Source organism: Penaeus chinensis, chromosome 4 (assembly GCF_019202785.1).
Source record: "Penaeus chinensis breed Huanghai No. 1 chromosome 4, ASM1920278v2, whole genome shotgun sequence".
NCBI classification, from domain to species: domain Eukaryota; kingdom Metazoa; phylum Arthropoda; class Malacostraca; order Decapoda; family Penaeidae; genus Penaeus; species Penaeus chinensis.
In genome coordinates this window covers 13,681,039-13,702,837 of record NC_061822.1, presented here as the reverse complement: position 1 = coordinate 13,702,837, position 21,799 = coordinate 13,681,039, and the positions used below count along the sequence as shown (strand labels likewise).

General features: G+C 38.6%; 5 protein-coding genes across 5 annotated transcripts; 1 reads left to right on the top strand and 4 right to left on the bottom strand.

Annotated features, from left to right (window-relative positions):
• Positions 1-1,627: 1,627 nt before the first annotated feature.
• LOC125047213 (acanthoscurrin-2-like) lies at positions 1,628-5,005 on the bottom strand. The gene is made up of 3 exons (XM_047645376.1): positions 4,963-5,005; positions 4,577-4,833; positions 1,628-1,982 (listed from the first exon to the last, which is right to left on the bottom strand). Exons 2-3 carry the CDS (start codon positions 4,830-4,832, stop codon positions 1,720-1,722), a joined length of 519 nt encoding a protein of 172 aa, XP_047501332.1. The 5' UTR covers position 4,833; positions 4,963-5,005; the 3' UTR covers positions 1,628-1,719.
• Positions 4,356-12,034, top strand: LOC125025206. The gene is made up of 2 exons (XM_047613181.1): positions 4,356-4,417; positions 11,611-12,034. Exon 2 carries the CDS (start codon positions 11,729-11,731, stop codon positions 12,032-12,034), a length of 306 nt encoding a protein of 101 aa, XP_047469137.1. The 5' UTR covers positions 4,356-4,417; positions 11,611-11,728.
• On the bottom strand, positions 9,096-9,717 carry LOC125047232 (holotricin-3-like). The gene is made up of 2 exons (XM_047645445.1): positions 9,704-9,717; positions 9,096-9,582 (listed from the first exon to the last, which is right to left on the bottom strand). Exon 2 carries the CDS (start codon positions 9,579-9,581, stop codon positions 9,183-9,185), a length of 399 nt encoding a protein of 132 aa, XP_047501401.1. The 5' UTR covers position 9,582; positions 9,704-9,717; the 3' UTR covers positions 9,096-9,182.
• Positions 12,035-16,599: 4,565 nt separating the features above from the next.
• Positions 16,600-17,477, bottom strand: LOC125047155 (shematrin-like protein 2). The gene is made up of 2 exons (XM_047645276.1): positions 17,263-17,477; positions 16,600-17,125 (listed from the first exon to the last, which is right to left on the bottom strand). The coding sequence occupies exons 1-2, from the start codon at positions 17,328-17,330 to the stop codon at positions 16,666-16,668; spliced, it is 528 nt and encodes a 175-aa protein (XP_047501232.1). The 5' UTR covers positions 17,331-17,477; the 3' UTR covers positions 16,600-16,665.
• Positions 17,478-20,157: 2,680 nt separating this feature from the next.
• On the bottom strand, positions 20,158-20,827 carry LOC125047215 (acanthoscurrin-2-like). The gene is made up of 2 exons (XM_047645408.1): positions 20,813-20,827; positions 20,158-20,682 (listed from the first exon to the last, which is right to left on the bottom strand). The coding sequence occupies exon 2, from the start codon at positions 20,679-20,681 to the stop codon at positions 20,223-20,225; it is 459 nt and encodes a 152-aa protein (XP_047501364.1). The 5' UTR covers position 20,682; positions 20,813-20,827; the 3' UTR covers positions 20,158-20,222.
• Positions 20,828-21,799: the final 972 nt, after the last annotated feature.

Below are 21,799 nucleotides of genomic sequence, written 5' to 3'. Positions count from 1 at the left end.
GAGACCTGCGCCATGGATGCCAGAGCCTACGAGACCTGCGCCATGGATGCCAGAGCCTACGAGACCTGCGCCATGGATGCCAGAGCCTAACAGACCTGCGCCATGGATGCCAGAGCCTACGAGACCTGCGCCATGGATGTCAGAGCCTACGAGACCTGCGCCATGGATGCCAGAGCCTACGAGACCTGCGCCATGGATGCCAGAGCCTACGAGACCTGCGCCATGGATGCCAGAGCCTACGAGACCTGCGCCATGGATGCCAGAGCCTACGAGACCTGCGCCATGGATGCCAGAGCCTACGAGACCTGCGCCATGGATGCCAGAGCCTACGAGACCTGCGCCATGGATGCCAGAGCCTACGAGATCTGCGCCATGGATGCCAGAGCCTACGAGACCTGCGCCATGGATGCCAGAGCCTACGAGACCTGCGCCATGGATGCCAGAGCCTACGAGACCTGCGCCATGGATGCCAGAGCCTACGAGACCTGCGCCATGGATGCCAGAGCCTACGAGACCTGCGCCATGGATGCCAGAGCCTACGAGACCTGCGCCATGGATACCAGAGCCTACGAGACCTGCGCCATGGATGCCAGAGCCTACAAGACCTACGCCATGAACACCTCCATGGACACCTTTGCGAGTACAATAAAGACAATTTTTAAGCTCTCTGAGCTTTTACACAATAAAAAAGAAAAAAATCCTGTAAAAAAACAGCCATAAATACAAACATACATGAATAGAAACCTGTATGTCTAGCAAAAGTTCATGTATTCGTAACTACTATTTTGAGTCGCGAATCTAGCTTGTTTAGCCTTACTTAGAGAAGCGTCTGAAGGAAAGTTTTATATTACAAAGGCAACCTTACAGTATAATCACGTGGAAAGGAAATAAACTTAGCGTTGAGATTTAACTAAAATACTTGCTGCCGTATTCATAACTGGTCTCTTAAGCTTCATCTGATTCATGTGGTGACAGCATTTTAATACGTGTTTTTAATCAGAGAATTGAAATTTTAATGTATGATAACATTTTAAAGATATATGCTAATCGATTCATGTTTTTTCGGTAATGTTAATTTCTTCAGTAACTTTACTTCCCGATTATGGTTACGTGAATAGCATACAGGTTGCAGTTAAAATGGGTTATGTTTACAGGCTGTCTTAGAAAAAAAAATGAAATGAAGGGGGATTTTTTCGGATTTTATTTATTATAAACATTTGATGGATTTTTTAGTGGTAAGACGAGTCAATGGCACGACTTTATCAATGAGATTTTTTTTTTTTTTTTTTTTTTTTTTTTGCTGAATCTGATTTTGTTCTATAGGTAAATTAATTCTTTCCTTTTATCTTTGTAACTCAGGTGAGATAATGTGCGGAATTTCAAAATCCTTTCTTATTACATAAAAATGATTCGGTGCAGAGTATAAAGTGGTCACATGTATATTTTAAGATATAAAGGCATATTGCGCGTCGTGTAACTCGCGTTTGTGTGAGTGTTTATGCATACACATACACATATGCATTATCTGTCGGTCTATATACATTATGTAAGTATGTGAATATGTGAATATATAGATGGGATTGCAGATCATGATAAAGGAAATGATCGATAACATAAAACAAAGAGAATCGTGAAAATAAGTTTTATTTTTGAGTAAATAATTTCTGATGCTTTGGCAGACGATCAACAAATAAATACATTTCATAGAAAATTCTGAGTCTATCCTTGGTAAGGTCGCTGGCAGCAGTAGTACTTGTTGGTATAATTACTCTTGCACCAGTACTTGCAGGTGTTGTATCCGAGCACGGGTCTTTGGTCGTAGAAGCTGTGACCAGGCACAAGACCAGGGTAATGGGCGGTGTTGAAGGATCCGGCGCCATGGATGCCAGAGCCTACGAGACCTGCGCCATGGATGCCAGAGCCTACGAGACCTGCGCCATGGATGCCAGAGCCTACGAGACCTGCGCCATGGATGCCAGAGCCTACGAGACCTACGCCATGAACACCTCCATGAACACCTCCGTGGACACCGCCGAGCACCCCACTGCCGTGGACAACAGGCCTGTGTCCGCCAATGCCATACGTGCTGTGTCCAGCAACTGCTGCCACGAGACAGAGAGCCACGAGGAGGGAGGTTACTGCCACGTTACGAGCCATCCTGAGAGAGAGAGAAAAAATTGTTAATTTTATACTATAAGTAATCAGAAAAGATCTAGATGTTTCCTATATGTCTAGATTATACGTGATATGGAAATCAATCTGACCTGATATATCATTGGAACAGATTGTGACTTACGTTCACTTCAATTGCTAGCTGCACTCTGGGCATTCATTTAGAGCGCGTCCTTATATACGTACTCACACCTGCTGCGAATCTTGCCCAGGGAACTCCAGGCGGGAGGGAGGTGTTGCCAGCGTTCAGATTTCTCTCTTTTATTTCCTTTTCATTGGCAATACTAATTTCTTCTTTAAGTAATTTCTTGCATAAAAATGTAAAAGACGTTTCTTTTAATCTTTACAAGGAGGTATTCCGTTTGATAGTCTGTTAGACTCCCTGTTATTTGTCACAAAAATTGAGTACTGCAATACTAACGAGTCTCAAGTGACGTCATCAGAGCTTCCGAGAAACCACAACCTGGAAAAATTGTGCCGGGCGCAAATTTCCTTATTTTTATTATGTTGCTCACTGGTTAATCCAGGTATCGAAATCACACAGTGCATTATCTACATACCTATTTTTCCTATTTTGCCTTTGTGGGGATTAGGGATTGGTGACCAGATTCGAAATAGACCAGTCAAAGATGAAAAGTTGATTTCAGTAAGCATCAATAATGTATATATATATATATATATATATATATATATATACATACATATATATGTATATACATGTATATACATGTGCATACGCACATACATACATATATATATATCTATATATATACAAACACATATATAGGGAGAGCGAGATATACAGATAGATAAAGAGAGACAAAGAAAGAGATAGCGTTTGGGAGAGACAAAAAAAAGAAAAAAGAAAAAAAAATAAAGAAAGGGAAAGACAAAGAAAGAGAGCGTTTGGGAGAGACAAAGAAAGAGAAAGAAAGGGAGAGACAAAGAAAAAGATAGCGTTTGGGAGAGTGAGACTCTAGATTCTCCCTGATATCACTGCCTGGAAAGTCTGTTTCCCCTTTTGGCACATCAGCCAGATGCTCATTGAAAATGAAGGACAGGAGGGAGGTAGGTGTGGCTGGAAAAGATTGTTCCATTTTACTGTATCTTATAAAGTAGACTATGATTTATAGTTTGATTCCAGATGATCTGTAAATGTTCAACTTTCATATGTCAACTAAACAACTGATACACACACAATATATATATATATATATATATATATATTTATATAGTTATGCATATATACTTATATATATATACATAATGTTTGTGTAATATATATACATATACATAAACATGCATGTGTGTCTGTGTGCGTGTATACGGATAACATCCTGAGGTATGTATTTATTGATACAGAGTTATCCATTTCTGAAATGGATAACTCTGTGTGTATTTACACTCTCAGGATATTAACATACATATGTAAGTTTAGCTATGCGAACTTTGAATTCAGTACGAAAATATTACAAGCCATGTTGGGTACATAACATGTGCCCATTGCTTTAGCTTTTATATGATGACAATCAGTCTATTTCAATTTGTCAGTTCCAGTTTTGTATAAATTGTCTAGAGTTATGAATCCAATATTCCGTTAGCTCGCATTCCGGTAATGATACGTGAATGGCATGTCTGGCAATATTGGTAATTGGATTATCAATGTTGATTTGATAACTTTAAAAGGAGCAAAATTGTATATATACACATTTATGTGAATATGCACACACACACACACACACACACACACACACACACACACACACACACACACACACACACGAACATACATATGTAAGAGGCAATTGCTTTTTCAGATATTTTTTTGGCTTAACATCCAGCTGATGAATACCAAGATATAATAATTGAAGGTTCCCTGCTTCGGTGGTTATGTATATATCCGATGCACACATATATGCAAATATTACACATCTGCATATGTACATATTATGTAGGTATATATATTCATACATGTATAAGTATGTGCGGTGTATATATATATGTATGCATCTATATATATCTCCATTTCTATATTCATTTGTATGTTATGTGTGTATGTGATTTGAAAACGTTTATGTATGGAAGAGTTTGCAGACTGGTGGAAAAAAACGGGAATATGAAAGATAATATCATACAAAAAAAAACTTTATTTTTGAGCAAACAAATTGTTTTATGGTACTATAGAAGACGATTAACAGAATATATATATATATATATATCAATAAAGAATTCTATCCTTGATAAGGTCGCTGGCAGCAGTAGTACTTGTTGGTATAATTACTCTTGCACCAGTACTTGCAGGTATTGTATCCAAGCACGGGTCTTTGGTCGTAAAAGCTGTAACCAGGCACAAGACCAGGGTAATGAGCGGTGTTGAAGGATCCAGCGCCATGGATGCCAGAGCCTACGAGACCTGCGCCATGGATGCCAGAGCCTACGAGACCTGCGCCATGAACACTACCTCCGTGGACACCCCCGAGGACACCGCTGTGAACACCACCAAGGACACCTCCGTGGACACCTCCGTGAACACCACCGAGCACCCCACTGCCGTGGACAACAGGTCTGTGTCCCCCAATGCCGTACGTGTGGTGTCCAGCAACTGCTGCTATGAGGCACAGAGCCACGAGGAGGGAGGTCACTGTCACGTTGCGAGCCATGCTGAAAAAAAAAAAAAAAAAAAATTAGATTATATATGCTTTCGACTGATAAAATTTATAACCATACCATCGCACCTATTCTGATTTGGCATTTGATAAAATGAATGCACATATTACAGAAGTGACTTACTTGAACTTCAGCTGGAAGCTACACTCTGAACATTCATTCACGGTGCCGCCTTATATACGTTGTCGCATCGCCTGCCCGCTCTCGCCCAGGGAACTCCAGGCGAGAGGAAGGTGTTGCCACCATTTCATATTTTTCATATTTTTAAAACTAAAATGAACGTATTTCGTAAGTTTCGTTCATACCGAAAAAAATCATTATGTTCCAGCTGCAAAAAGAAGCTTTTTTGTTAGTAATTTAATTTCCATTGACATATAAACAATTGAATGTGGGAAGAAATGGCAACCTTTGATGACGTAAACAAGGATTCCAGGTGAGTAGCTTGGTCTGGAAAAGCCCGCCCGCTTATCAGATATTCCCACGCACTTCTCATCTGTGAATGAGCTATAAACATTACATTATCTAGCTGGATAGGTGCATAACAGTACAGATAGATGAAATAGATATAGACAGATAGGTAGATAGACAAACAGAGGGACAGATGGAGAGATATTTAAAGTTCCCCGTTAGCAATGCCCCGGAAGCCCATAGCGCCGAAGTCTTACGTAGAAGACATTCTATAGCACTGCGTTCGGTGCTACTTTAGTCAAATGTTGATCACCAGAGAGGGAGGGGCTGGGGTACTGGAGAAATAGAGCATTTAAGTCACCTGTGTTATATATATTATTATTATTATTTTTTCATGTAACACTAATGGATCTATTTTGGTTGATATATAAAATTGTTATGAATACTTGGGTAATTTTACGCAGATAAAACCTTTGCGGGTACAACAAATATAATTTATAAGCTTTCTGAGCTTTTACACAATAATAATAATAATACAAAAAGGATTCCTGTAAAAACACAGCCGTGAACACATACAAGTCATCATCGGCCCATGAGTCAGTCTTGTGTGCCCGATTCTCAGCCTTGTTATTACAACTTCTACTTGTCGGTTGGGGTGGATGCTGGTCACCCAACTGCCAAGGTCATCTCTAATCTCTCGCAGTTTATTTCTAGAGGTATGCCTCCATTGCTCCCTCCATTTATCACGAAGACATCTCCTGATGCTGGGTTTAAAGTCAGTGTGTGGGAGAGGAAAACGAGCATCACAGGGCTGAGTTGCAGCTGCCTTGGCCTTCTGATCAGCTCGCTCATTTCCACTGATACCAACATGTGCTGGCACCCAACACAGAGTTATCTTTTTACGTGCTGACATCAGTGCAAACCAATCTTGAACCTCCCTCACCACTGGATGTGACGAGTTTATGCTCTTGATTGCTTGCAGGGCACTACGAGAGTCACAATATATTACAACGGAATGGTTTGTAAGATCTCTAGTCATCTTGACTGCTGCAAGGATGGCATGTAACTCTGCAGTGCAAATCGAGGCTGATCGAGAAAGACTGTCAGATGCAGTCTTCCTTCTGCTCACTGCTGCAAAGCCCACACCATTTTCAGATTTCGAACCATCTGTATATATTGCATATGATCCTTGGTACTTAGAAGTGTGTTGAAGAAATATCTCTCTGACTTCTGGTTTGGATCTCTACCCTTTCCCGACTCCGACCGAATCAAGCTCGACTTGATTAGTCCAAGGGGGGACTTGGGAAGTTCCAACAGCCAGAACCTTTGTGAGATTTAAATTAAGATCTTCCACCAGATTCCTCATTCTTCTACCATAGGATCGGCTATCCTCAAGGGGGTTGAAAACCATTTTGGATGTAGGAGATCCCGGAATCCTTTGTAGTCTCGTGTAGACAAAGAAAGAGAAAGAAAGGGAGATACAAAGAAAGAGATAGCGTTTGGGAGAGTGAGACTCTAGATTCTCCCTGACATCACTGCCTGGAAAGTCTGTTTCTCATGTTAGTACATCAGCCAGATGCTCAATGAAAATGAAGGACAGGAGGAAGGTAGGTGTGGCTGGAAAAGATTGTTTCATTTTACTGTATCTTATAAAGTAGACTATGATTTATAGTTTTATTCCAGATCATCTGTAAATTTTTAACTACCATATGTCGCCTAAACAACTGATACACACACAACATATATTTATATATATATATAGTTATACACATATACTTATATATATATATATATATGTACATAATGTATGTGTAATATATATACATATATATATATATATATATATATATATATATATATATATATATACATACATATACATATACATGCATGTGTGCGAGTATACGGATAAAATCCTGAGGTATGTATTTATTGATTTATTGACACAGAGTTATCCATTTCTGTAAATACACACAGAGTTATCCATTTCAGAAATGTATAACTCTGTGTGTATTTACACTCTGAGGATATTAACATACATATGTAAGTTTAACTATGCGAACTTTGAATTAAGTACGAAAATATTACAAGCCATGTTGGGAACAAAACATGTGCCCATTGCTTTAGTTTTGACGTGATGACAATAAGTAACAGTCATTTTGTCAGTTTCAGTTTTGTATACATTGTCTAGAGTTACGAATCTGATATTTCGTTAACACGCATTCCGGCAATGATACATGATTGGCAATATTGGTAATTTAATTATCAGGATATGATAATTGAACGCTCCCTGCTTCGGTGGTCATGTATATATCCGATGAACATATATATGCAAACATTATACATATATATCTGCATATGTACATATTATGTAGGTATATATATTCATACTTGTATAAGTATATGCGGTATATATATGTATGTATTTATATCTATATCCATTTCTATATTCATTTGTATGTTATATGTGTATGTGATTTTGAAAACGTTAATGTATGGAAGAGTTTGCAGACTGGTGGAAAAAAACAAACAAACGGGAATATAAAAGATGATATACAAATATAAGCTTTATTTTTGAGCAAGCAAGTTGTTTTACGGTACTATAGAAGACGATTAATAGAAGAAAAAAAAATATATATATATCAGTGAAGAATTCTATCCTTGGTAAGGTCGTTGGCAGCAGTAGTACTTGTTGGTATAATTACTCTTGCACCAGTACTTGCACGTATTGTATCCGAGCACGGGTCTTTGGTCGTAGAAGCTGTAACCAGGCACAAGACCAGGGTATTGAGCGGTGTTGAAGGATCCAGCGCCATGGATGCCAGAGCCTACGCCATGAATACTACCTCCGTGGACACCGCCGTGAACACCACCAAGAACATCTCCATGGACGCCCCCATGGACACCACCAAGCACTCCACCACCGTGGACAACAGGTCTGTGTCCGCCAATGCCATACGTGCTGTGTCCAGCAACTGCTGCCACAAGACACAGAGCCACGAGGAGGGAAAGCACTGTCATGTTACGAGTCATCCTGAGAGAGAAGAAATAAATATTCGTTACTTTTACATTATGTGTAATCTGAAAATAATATGAATACTGAAATACTAACAACTCGCAAATGACGACATCAAAGTTTCTGCCGGGCGAAAATTTCCTATACTTTAGTATGTTGCTCACTAGTTAATCCAGGTATCGAAATCACACAGTGCATTATCTATTTACCCATTTCTATTTTGCATGTGTGGGGATGAGGGATTCGGTGGCCAGTCCAGTCAAAGATGAAAATATATGTATATATATGCACATACACATAGATACATACGTATGTATATATATACACACATAAATATATACATACACACATGCATAGAATTTTGAAATATGTGTTCTTATTTGGAGAGTTGAAAATTCAACTGATATTTTCACATATGTTAGTCTCAATGTTTTACATTAGAATGACATTAATTCAAAACCTCGCTTTCCGAATATGGTTTCGTGAATATCATGCAGGTCTCAGTTAGAGTGGACAGTGTTGACTTACGAAATGAAAACAGAGAGGGAGAAGGAATATAATTTTCATTTTTAATATTATGTTTGTATTTTTTCTGAAAGTGATTTAGTTCTATAGGTGATTCTTGTAACTTTAATTATATGATCTGCAGGGTTTCTTGGTATTAATTGGTTTCATGGATACCGCTATATACTGATTTGGAATCACATAACTCATGTTTGTGTCTGTACGCACATATCTGTCTGTGTGCATATGCATGCATGGGAATATGTGAATGTATGAGTTTGCAAAGCACGAAAAGAGGGAGGTGAGAGATGACATCAAACAAACGGAGTTGTGAAAATAAGTTTTACTTATGAGTTTACATTTATGATGCTATAACAATCAACAGAAAAAATACTTTTTATAACAAATTCTGAATCTATCCTTGGTAAGGTCGTTGGCAGCAGTAGTACTTGTTGGTATAATTACTCTTGCACCAGTACTTGCACGTGTTGTATCCGAGCACGGGTCTTTGGTCGTAGAAGCTGTAACCAGGCACAAGACCAGGGTAATGAGCGGTGTTGAAGGATCCAGCGCCGTGGATGCCAGAGCCTACGAGTCCTACACCATGAATACTACCTCCGTGGACACCTCCGAGACCACCGCTGTGAACACCACCAAGAACACCTCCATGGACGCCTCCGTGAACACCACCAAACACTCCACTGCCGTGGACAACAGGTCTGTGTCCCCCAATGCCATATGTGCTGTGTCCAGCAACTGCTGCCACGAGACACAGAGCCACGAGGAGGGAGGTCACTGCCACGTTACGTGCCATGCTGAAAGGAAAGAAAAAAATACTTTATACTATCTGGGCTGAAAAGGACTGCAACTCCCGTATATGACAATCTGATTTCAACCTTTGATTGAACTAATGAATCTATGAAGATGATGACTTACTTGAACTTCAACTGGAAGCTGCACTCTGAGCATTCATTCACGATGCCTCTTTATATACGTTGTCGCATCGCCTGCCCGCTCTCGTCAGGGAACTCCAGGCGAGAGCGAGGTGTTGCCAATGTTCATTATTGTCTTTTATTTATTATCATTTTTCATTGAATCATTGCCTATATCGAAAACTATCCATATGTTTTATTTGTGAAAATAAATGACCTAGTAAGTTCTTTTATTGATGAATAAAATGCCATGTCATAAATAGTTGTAAATAAATAAGGGAGTAATGGGCAACCTCTGATGAAGAAATGAAGGATTCCAGGTGACTTGTTTAGTCTGGAAAAGTCCGCTTATCGGATTTCCCTTGCGTTTCTCATTTCAGATTGAGCCTGCGTGAATTATGTGGGAGAGAAATAGATAAAGAGATAAATAGAGAGAAGAGGAGGGAATATTAGATGTTAGATAAAGCTTGTAGTTTATGGGAGTATGTATGTGCTGTAGGTATGACACGAGGAATTATCAAGACAGATTATGTTATGATTTTTATTTAAGGACATCGGAAGAAGCAGTGTTTTAGGGTGTGGACTAATTTGGGTCTGTTATCTCCTGTCAGTATGTGGGTGCCTTGAAAATAAAACAACGAGACCAAATAAGCATCTGGGAGTCGCTGAAAGCACTGAAGACACCATCATTGTTGGTAAGGTTAAGAAAATAACGACTGCATCCTTTGACATCAGCACGAATGTACGAACATGTGTTTCTCATTGTCGCTCTATTAGTGTATCCTTTGCTGTTATGTATCTTTTGTAACGAGTCACATAATCATTTACAACAGTTGCTTCATTCAGAGAAGTAACGTAAGGTGGTCTGTTATCATGAAGGCTGCAAATATTAATTCACAACTGATGGTGTAAACCTGTTGCCAGTTGGTGATGGTGTGTTTTGAAACATTAGTTGCCATGTTCATTCATTGCCACTGAATATTCATCCAAGTTGTGTCTTGAATCATGGTACGGCTATCAGTCTAAAGATATAAAAACTAAAATTCTAGGAACAGTAATAAGTTTAATAAATAAGGGGCCATACAAAATCATCTCCTAGAATTTAGTAATTAAACCAGCCACCTGCGATAGAGAGAAACGAAGAGGCAGTTACATAGGCACACTGATACAGAGAAAAAAAAAGGAAAGAGGACTTTGGAATTCACCCGATAACATTGCCCGGAAAATCCATAGCACCAATGTTTTCTATAGAAGACATTGCATAGTACTCCGGTAGGTACTATGTTAGGGGGGCGGGAATGATGGAGGAAGAGATGTGAGAGAGATAGAGAGAGAAAAAAAAAAAAATGCACCGGTATCTTTTTCTTCTTTTTCAGTATATTTCCTCTTAATTTTCTTCATACAAGTCAAATAAGCTATATACATTGTAAACATATATATATATATATATATATATATATATATATATATATATATATATATATGTGTGTGTGTATATATAAGCCAACCGTAAATTTTTAAGATTTAATTGAGATTACAGTCTGTTGGCTAATGAGGCAATTGAAGCTAAAAACAACTTGAAAATGGGGAAAAAAAAGTGAATTGGACATATTTCCTCCCCGAAGTTCAAAACCTTTTTTTGAATTTCCTTAGTTAAAGTTCTTCCTGTTCTAAGGTTATAGTGACAATGAATACTCGAATATGTCTGTTAATCTATGTGTATCTGAATATATGTATTGCTTGAGTTTTCAGACGATGTGGAGAAAACAGGGATATGATGGGTAACATTAGAAAACGGAGTCATCAAAATATATTTTTTTTTATCTTTGAGGAGCTAATTCGTTTAATGGTATAACAGGTTAGCAAATAAATACATTTAAAGTAAAGAACCTTGAGTCTATCCTTGGTAAGGTCGTTGGCAGCAGTAGTACTTGTTGGTATAATTACTCTTGCACCAGTACTTGCAGGTGTTGTATCCGAGCACGGGTCTTTGGTCGTAGAAGCTGTAACCAGGCACAAGACCAGGGTAATGAGCGGTGTTGAAGGATCCAGCGCCGTGGATACCAGAGCCTACGAGACCTGCGCCATGGATGCCAGAGCCTACGAGACCTGCGCCATGGATGCCAGAGCCTACGCCATGAACACTACCTCCGTGGACACCGCCGTGACTACCAACAAGGACGCCTCCATGGACGCTTCCGTGGACACCAGGTCTGTGTCCGCCAATACCATACGTGCTGTGTCCAGCAACTGCTGCCACGAGACACAGAGCCACGAGGAGGGAGGTCACTGCCACGTTACGAACCATACTGAAAAGAAAAGAAATCTGCGTTAATGCTATATTACATATGATCTAGTCTGAAAAGGTTTTTAAAAACCATACCATCACACCTGCTCTGACATGAATATTTGATAAAATGAAAGTACTTATAACAGAAGTGACTAACTTGGACTTCAACTGGAAGCTGCACTATAAGTATTAATTCACGGTGCCTCTTTATATACGTTATCGCATCGCCTGCCTGCTCTGGCCCAGGGAACTCCAGGTGAGTGCGAGGTGTTGCCAACGTTCTTTATTGTCTTTTATTTATTATCATTTTTCATTGAATCATTGCCTATATCGAAAACTATCCATATGTTTTATTTGTGAAAATAAATGACCTAGTAAGGTCTATTATTGATGAATAAAATGTCATAAATGTCATAAATAGTTATAAATAAATAAGGGAGTAATGGGCAACCTCTGATGAAGAAATGAAGGATTCCAGGTGACTTGTTTAGTCTGGAAAAGTCCGCTTATCGGATTTCCTTTGCGTTTCTTATTTCAAATTGAGCCTGCGTGTATAATGTGGGAGAGAAATAGATGAAGAGATAAACAGAGAGAAGATGAGGGAATGTTAGATAAAGCTTGTAGTTTATGGGAGTATGTATGTGCTGTAGGTGTGACACGAGGAATTATCAAGACAAATCTTCAGTCATGTTATGATTTTTATTTAAGGGCATCGGAAGAAGCAGTGTTTTAGGGCGTGGACTAATTTGGGTCTGTTATCTCCTGTCAGCATGTGGGTGTCTTGAAAATAAAAACGAGACCAAATGAGCATCTGGGAGTCGCTGAAAGCACTGAAGACACCATCATTGTGGGTAAGGTTAAGAAAATAACGACTGCATTCTTGGACATCAGCACGAATGTTCGAACACGTGTTTCTCGTTCTCGCTCTATCAGTGTATCCTTTGCTGTTATGTATCAGAATCGGTGCTCCCTCATTTACAGCAGTTGCTTCATTCAGAGAAGTAGCGTAAGGTGGTCTGTTAGATGCAAATATTAATTCACAACTAATGGTGTAAACCTGGTGTCAGTTGGTAATGGTGTGTTTTGAATCAGACATAAGCGGCCATGTTTATTCCTTGCCACTGAATATTCATCCAAGTTGTGAGTCTTGAATCATGGTACAGCAATCAGTCCAAAGATATAAAAACTAAAATTCTAAGAACAATCATAATTTTAATAAATCAGGGGCCATACAAATCCATCTTCTAGAATGTAGTAATTAAACCAGCCACCTGCGATAGAGAGAAACGAAGAGGCAGCTACATAAGCACACTGATACAGAGAGAGAAAGAAAAAAAGAAAAGAGGACTTTGGAATTCACCCGATAACACTGCCCGGGAAATCCATAGCACCAATGTTTTACATTGAAAACATTGCATAGTACTCCGATATGTACTATGTTAGATGATGGAGGTAGAGATGTGAGAGAGAGAGAGAAATGCACCGGTATCTTTTTCTTCTTTTTCAGTATATTTCCTCTTAATTTTCTTCATACAAGTCAAATAAGCTATATACATTGTAAACATATATATATATATATATATATATATATATATATATATATATATATATATGTGTGTGTGTATATATAAGCCAACCGTAAATTTTTAAGATTTAATTGAGATACAGTCTGTTGGCTAATGAGGCAATTGAAGCTAAAAACAACTTGAAAATGGGGAAAAAAAGTGAATTGGACATATTTCCTCCCCGAAGTTCAAAACCTTTTTTTGAATTTCCTTAGTTAAAGTTCTTCCTGTTCTAAGGTTATAGTGACCATATGAATACTCGAATATGTCTGTTAATCTATGTGTATCTGAATATATGTATTTGCTTGAGTTTTCAGACGATGGTGGAGAAAACAGGGATATGATGGGTAACATTAGAAAACGGAGTCATCAAAATATATATTTTTTATTTTTGAGGAGCTAATTCAACGTTTTAATGGTATAACAGGTTAGCAAATAAATACATTTAAAGTAAAGAACTTTGAGTCTATCCTTGGTAAGGTCGTTGACAGCAGTAGTACTTGTTGGTATAATTACTCTTGCACCAGTACTTGCAGGTGTTGTATCCGAGCACGGGTCTTTGGTCGTAGAAGCTGTAACCAGGCACAAGACCAGGGTAATGAGCGGTGTTGAAGGATCCAGTGCCATGGATGCCAGAGCCTACAAGACCTACGCCATGAACACTACCTCCGTGGACACCACCGTGAACACCACCAAGGACACCACCGAGCACCCCACTACCGTGGACAACAGGTCTGTGTCCGCCAATGCCATACGTGCGGTGCCCAGCAACTGCTGCTACGAGGCACAGAGCCACGAGGAGGGAGGTTACAGCCACATTACGAGCCATCCTGAAAAGAAAAAATAATTACATTATTTGAGATTCTGACATGAAAAGGCTTATGGCAATCATACTTTCACACCTAATTTGATTTGAACCTTTGACTGAATAGATAAGTTCACAAAGGTGGTGACTTACTTGAACTTCAACTGGAAGTTTCACTCTGAGCATTCATTCACAGCGCCTCCTTATATACGCACTCGTACTGCCTGCCCACTCTCGCCCAGGGAACTCCCAGGTGTTGCCAACGTTCATTATGTTTCCCTTGTTTGTTAGCAAGATTAATTTAATTATCGTTCATATCGAAATAAAGACATTCTTATGTTCCATTTTAGAAGCATTATTATAGTTAAATTTCCTTTGTCATATCATGAAATATTGAATGTGGGGAAAACTGACAACCTTTGATGACGTAATCAAATATTCCAGGTGAGTAGCTTAGTCTGAAACAGCCCGCTTATTAGATTTTCCATGTATTTCCCATCTTTGATTGAGCATTAATCAGTATATTATCCGGCTAGCTTGATGCCCCATAGATAGATAAAGATAGATATAGATAGATAGGTAGATAGACAGATAGATAAACAGAGGGAGAGAGAGGGAGAGAATAAGGGTTACCCTTTAGCACTGCATGGAAAATCCGTAGCACCAATGTCTTAGTTATAAATACTAAGAAAATTCGATACTAAGGGAAGGTTAGAGTAGGAGCGTGGTAGTGTAATCAGCTTTTAAGATCGTGGCCAAGGCTATGATCATATAACTGACCCAAAGAAAATATTTTGTTGCATAGCTAACAATCGTGTTAAGCAAGAAAATTGACAAATAATAGAAAATAACAGAAGAAAATGAAAATGAACACAAGGGTCTTAGTTTGCTCACTAACACTCCATCCAAACACCAAACCAGCCACCTTTAGCAATTAACGGATCTTAACGAGCAATCCACTTTAAGAAGAATATCATCTCTTTATCACAGAGATAATTCGAAACCAATCAGAGAAATTCGTATCTCAGATTCGTAATTCGTAGAGGTCACCAAACAGCCATGGTTCATAAATTTAATATAATATAAAAAACAACAACATAATAATCACCCATCAATTCATTGGTTGTGAGATAATTAAGTAACTGCAGTAATCATTGGTATGAATGATAAAAAGATAAGCATTGAAATCACCCAAAAACGTTAATCTTTACGTTGCACGCCACTTAAACAAGGGTGATTTTGCTGTCACTACAGTGCCACTTCATGCCAAGTCACTTTGCTTATTTTGCGTAGCAAATTAAAATATATCCACGCATTTTCTCTTTGTAAAGTGATCTTGAAAAATGGAGTAAATTTAAGCGTATTTCCTGTAACTCCAGCATATAAAGTAATAAAAACGTGATGGAAATAAAAGTAAGAGCACTGTACCTCCTCGGCTTCGCAGATCTTTCGTTAAAAAAATAAATATAAAAATCCGAAAAACTAGAATAGAAGTTCGTTAAAAAGGTCGTGTGCTCTTTAAGACCTTAATCTCAATTTCATTATTATTTGATTGCTCGTATTTTATAAACTTTTAAATAGAAGGTCTATTAATAAAAGTATGTTACATATTTATACAAAATAAAATTAACGTCAACTGCGTACAGGATTTTAAATATAAAAGGAATTAAAATAAATCTGGCTAGCTGGCAAGGCTTTGGCGCCAAACATATGTTTGTTTTCCGTCGCCAGCTTTCAGAAATGCGCTTTTTCAAGCGTCCATACTAATCTAAATAGCCAGACTTGGTAATTCAGCAAGTAAGGCATCCTCCTCCTCCTCGTCTAAGGCGTCCCGATCGCTCGTCAGCGTCTCCCGCTGCTACGTCCTCTGTAGCGTCGGCTTCTGCGCCTCCTATAGTTTCCGTCAATGTCAAGCGCCAGGGATAGTGAGGGAGGGGGGGGGGGGGGTGACGAAGTTTTCAGCGGCCCGACACAGGGGCGAGAGCGGGTAGTAGGAAGCTGAGGTTTACTACAAAAATTTAGTTCCTCTGTAGGTGATTTTTTTTGTGTGTGTAACTTAAAAATGATTCGGTCTCATGGACATATTAAATCGAAATGCGCGTCACATAACTCATGTTTGTGTGTGTGCACGGGTATAATTATCTATCTGTGTATGTATACATGGGGATATGTAAATGTATGAAATTACTGAACAGGATAAAGGAAAGAGGGATATGATTGATGACATCAAAGAAACAAAGTTGTGAAACAATGTTTTATTTTTTTAGTAAATCATTAATGATGCTATAACAAACAAATAATACTTTTCATAGAAGAACTGTGAATCTATCCTTGGTAAGGTCGCTGGCAGCAGTAGTACTTGTTGGTATAATTACTCTTGCACCAGTACTTGCACTTGTTGTATCCGAGCAGGGTCTCTGGTCGTAGAAGCTGTAACCAGGCACAAGACCAGGGTAATGAGCGGTGTTGAAGGATCCAGCGCCATGGATGCCAGAGCCTACGAGACCTGCGCCGTGGATGCCAGAGCCTACGAGTCCTACGCCATGAACACTACCTCCGTGGACACCACCGTGAACACCTCCGAGGACACCGCTGTGACTACCACCAAGAACGCCTCCATGGACGCCTCCGTGGACACCACCAAGCACTCCACTACCGTGGACAACAGGTCTGTGTCCGCCAATACCATACGTGCTGTGTCCAGAAACTGCTGCCACAAGACACAGAGCCACGAGGAGGGAGGTCACTACCACGTTACGAGCCATCCTGAAAAGAAAAGAAAAATGTGTTAATTTTATATTACATATAATCTTATCTGAAAAGTTAATAACAACCATACCATCACTCATACTCTGACTTGAACATTTGACAAAATGAAAGCACTTATTGCAGAAGTGACTTACTTGAACTTCAACTGGAAGCTGCACTCTGAGCATTCAGTTATGGTGTCTCCTAATATACGTTGTCGCATCGCCTGCCCGCTCTCGCCCAGGGAACTCCAGGCGAGAACGAGGTGTTGCCAGCTTGCATAATTTTTCTTTTGTTAACAAGAACTTATTTCGTAAGTTATCGATCATATCGAAAAAGAAAAAAACATTTCATTTTCAAAAAGAGGCGTTTTTGTAAGCAATTTTGTCATATAAATAATTGAATGTGGGAAGAACTAGCAAGTACTGATGACGAAATCAAGGATTCCAGGTGAGTAGCTTAGTCTGGAAAAAACCTGCTCCTCATATTTCCCCACGCACTTCTCATCTCTCAACATTAATCATTATATTTTCAAGCTAGATGGGTATTTCATAGATAGGTAGATATATTTAGATAGATAGGTAGATAAGCAAATATAGAGTTTAAATGTTTCTCATAAGCCCTGCCAGGAAAGTCCACAACACCAGTGTCTTATGTAGATGTTCCATAGCATTGCATTAGGTATTACGTTAGATATTTTTTTTAGCATGAGAGAGAGCGAAGGAAAAATAGTGCAAAGAGAGAAAGAAAAGATGCTCCTTCAGTATTTTACGAATTGGAAAAATATAGATTATTTTCCTTTTAATTTCTTTAAAATGTGCCATTTAAACCACATACATTGATTTTGTTGGTAATATAAATAAGCTACCCAAGTTACCTCTTGGTTGATATAAGAGTTATAAATACAAGGGAAATCTGTTAACAGTTTATCGGAAATGCTGTAAAAACACAATATTATCAAAATGAGTGAACTTGAACTAATATACTTCAGCTTCATCTAATTCTAGTGTTCAGAGTTTATTTAATGAATGGTAAAACACTCTTCCGTGTTGATACTATGGTAGAAAATGAGACTACAGTTTCGAAGATGGAATCCAGGTGGCCTGCGAAACTGTAGTCTCATTTTCAATAACTCCAGGCGAGAGCGAGGTGTTGCCAACGTTTATTATTTGTCTTTTGTGTGTTATCGTGACGATCTTTTTATGGAATTCTTGTCCATATCGAAAAATATCCATAATGTTTATTTGTAAAAATAAATGACCCAGTAAGTTCTTTTATTGATGTCATAAATAGGTATAGATAAATAAGGGAGTAATGGGCAACCTCTGATGACGAAAAGAGGGATTCCAGGTGACTTTTTTAGTCTGGAAAAGTCCGCTTATCGGATTTCCCTTGCGTTTCTCATTTCAGATTGAGCCTGCGTGTATTATGTGGGAGAGAAATAGATAAAGAGATAAAAAGAGAGAAGAGGAGGGAATATTAGATGTTAGATAATGCTTGTAGTTTATGGGAGTATGTATGTGCTGTAGGTGTGACACGAGGAATTATCAAGACAGATTATGTTATGATTTTTATTTAAGGACATCGGAAGAAGCAGTGTTTTAGGGCGTGGACTAATTTGGGTCTATTATTTCGTGTCGGCTTGTGGGTGTCTTGAAAATAAAAACGAGACCAAATAAGCATCTAGGAGTCGCTGAAAGCACTGAAGACACCATCATTGTGGGTAAGGTTAAGAAAATAACGACTGCATTCTTGGACATCAGCACTAATGTACGAATGTGTTTCTCGTTCTCGCTCTATTAGTGTATCCTTTGCTGTTATGTATCTTCTGTAGAGAGTCACAGAATCGGTGCACCCTTATTTACAACAGTTGCTTCATTCAGAGAGTAAGGTGGTCTGTTATCATGAAAAAAACAAATATTAATTCACAACCGATGGTATAAATCTCTTGCCAATTGGTGATGGTGTGTTTTTACTCAAACATAAGAGGCCATGTTTATTCCTTGCCACTGAATATTCATCCAAGTTTTGGGTTTTAATTATAGCACGGCACTGAATCCAAAGATATAAAAAACAAAGTCTAAGAAGGGGGGGGGGGGGGGGCATACAAAACCATCTTCTAGAATGCAGTAATTAAACCAGACGCCTACGATAAAAACAGATAGAGAGGCAGTTATATAAGTGCACTGGTAGAGAGAGAGAGAGAGAGAGAGAGAGAGAGAGAGAGAGAGAGAGAGAGAGAGAGAGAGAGAGAGAGAGAGAGAGGGGGGGGGAGGACTTTAGGATTCATTCGATGGCACTGCTCGGGAAAATCCATAGACACTGCACAGTATCCCGTTAGGTACTACATTAGATATTTATTATGAATGAGGGACACGGGGATGATAGAGAAATAGAGAAATAGGAGAATAAAATATACTCCAGCATATATATATTTTTATATCTCCTCTTAATTTTCTTCATACAAGTGTCAGATATCAGTAAGATATATGTATATATAAATATATATATCATATATATATCAACAAACCACCCTAATGTTTCTATTTAGGTTGAAATAAAAAGCAAAATGACATTCCGATTATGGCTACGCAAACATCACGCATGTTGTCAGACGGATTTTGAAAGTGAAGACTGAGAAAGATTATTTCACTTCAAATTCGGCTCTTTATATATGAGATTTAATTGATATAAAGTTTGTTGCTTAATGAAGCAAATGAAGGTAAAAGACATATGAAAATTAAAAAAAGAAAATTATAAGGATATATTTTTCTAAAAAATTAAAAATATTTTGTGCTTTATGTACTTAATTTTCTTTTATATTCTCGCTACTCCGTTTATGGGTTCAGTGGAAGTTCAAAACTATTTTTTGAAGTTGAAGTTCTTCCAGTAATAACTATAAAATAATTACATGAATACATGTGTATACATGTACATTTTTTTTATGCCTTAATCTGTGTGTATGAATGTGGATAATATATATGTGTGTGCTTATATGGTTTGGCGGAGAAAACAGGGATATGTACAGGTAACATCAGATAAACGAGTCGTGAAAATATTTAGTTTTATGTTTACGGAACTAAATCATTTTATGGCAAAGTAAAGAATTGTGAGCCTATCCTTGGTAAGGTCGTTGACAGCAGTAGTACTTGTTGGTATAATTACTCTTGCACCAGTACTTGCAGGTGTTGTATCCGAGCACGGGTCTTTGGTCGTAGAAGCTGTGACCAGGCACAAGACCAGGGTAATGGGCGGTGTTGAAGGATCCGGCGCCATGGATGCCAGAGCCTACGAGACCTGCACCATGGATGCCAGAGCCTACGAGACCTGCGCCATGGATGCCAGAGCCTACGAGTCCTACGCCATGAACACTGCCTCCGTGGACACCACCGTGGACACCGCCGTGAACACCACCAAGGGCACCTCCGTGGACACCTCCGTGGACACCACCGAGTACACCACTACCGTGGACAACAGGTCTGTGTCCGCCAATGCCATACGTGCTGTGTCCAGCAACTGCTGCCACGAGACAAAGAGCCACAAGGAGGGAGGTCACTGCCACGTTACGAGCCATGCTGAAAAGAAAATAATGGTTTTGTTAATTTTAGAGTATATGATCTGGTCTGAAAAGGTTTATAACAACCATACCTACTATGACTTGAAACATTTGATAAAATGAATGCACTTATTAAAGAAGTGACTTACTTGAACTTCAACTGGAAGCTGCACTCTGAGCATTCATTCACGGTGCCTGCTTATATACGGTGTCACACCGCCTGCCCGCTCTCGCCCAGGGAACTCCAGGATAAAGCGAGGTGTTGCCAGCATTCATTATTTTTCTTTTGTTTGTTAACAAGAACTTATTACATAAGTTATCGATCATATCAAGGAAAGGACATTCATATATTTCATTTTCAAAAAAAGCCATTGTAATTTGCCATTTGTCATATAAATAATTGAGTGTGGGAAGAACTGGCAAGTACTGATGACGAAATCAAAGATTCCAGGTGAGTAGCTTAGTCTGGAAAAATCTGCTTATCATATTTTCCCATGTACTTCTCATCTCTTATTGAACATTAATCGTTATATTATCAAGCTAGAAAGATGTCTCATAGATAGGTAGATAGATATTGATAGATAGGTAGAAAAGCAAATAGAGTTTAAATGTTCCTCATAACCACTGCCTGGAAAGTCCATAACACCAGTGTCTTATGTAGATATTCCATAGGATTGCATTAGGTATTACGTTAGATATTTATTGAGCATGAGAGAAAAGAGAAAATAGAGCAATGAGAGAGTGAAAGAGTAAAGATACTCCTGCAGTAGTTTGTTTATGAATTGGAAAAATCATAGATTATTTTCCTTTAATTTTCTTTAAAATGTGTCATTTAAACTTAACACATTGTTTTGTTGCTAATATAAATAAGTTACTTTAATTATTTCTTTTGGCTGATATAAGAGCTATAAATACAAGGGAAATCTGTTAACAGTTTATCAGAAATGCTGTAAAAACAGAATCGCCTGTCTCTTGTTCATGTATATGTTGCTACGGCTTTGATTCACGAATCTATACAATTCAATCTTACTTAGAGAAGTGTCTGTAGGGAAGTCGCATAATAATACGAACGCCGCATACGTTTATTTAGAGCTTATAGTATTATCAAGGGGTTAAAAAAAATGTAACTCTAATAT

Excerpts from the sequence above, each read along its gene's own strand:
- LOC125047213 (XM_047645376.1), bottom strand. The coding sequence starts at position 4,832 with ATGGCTCGCAACGTGACAGTGACCTCCCTCCTCGTGGCTCTGTGCCTC. Across the intron at positions 1,983-4,576 it reads CCATGGCGCAGGTCTCGTAG|GCTCTGGCATCCATGGCGCA; the intron begins GCTCTGGCATCC and ends TAGGTCTCGTAG.
- LOC125047232 (XM_047645445.1), bottom strand. The coding sequence starts at position 9,581 with ATGGCACGTAACGTGGCAGTGACCTCCCTCCTCGTGGCTCTGTGTCTC.
- LOC125025206 (XM_047613181.1), top strand. The coding sequence starts at position 11,729 with ATGAGCGGTGTTGAAGGATCCAGCGCCGTGGATACCAGAGCCTACGAG.
- LOC125047155 (XM_047645276.1), bottom strand. The coding sequence starts at position 17,330 with ATGCGACAACGTATATTAGGAGACACCATAACTGAATGCTCAGAGTGC. Across the intron at positions 17,126-17,262 it reads AGCTTCCAGTTGAAGTTCAA|GATGGCTCGTAACGTGGTAG; the intron begins GTAAGTCACTTC and ends TTTTCTTTTCAG.
- LOC125047215 (XM_047645408.1), bottom strand. The coding sequence starts at position 20,681 with ATGGCTCGTAACGTGGCAGTGACCTCCCTCCTTGTGGCTCTTTGTCTC.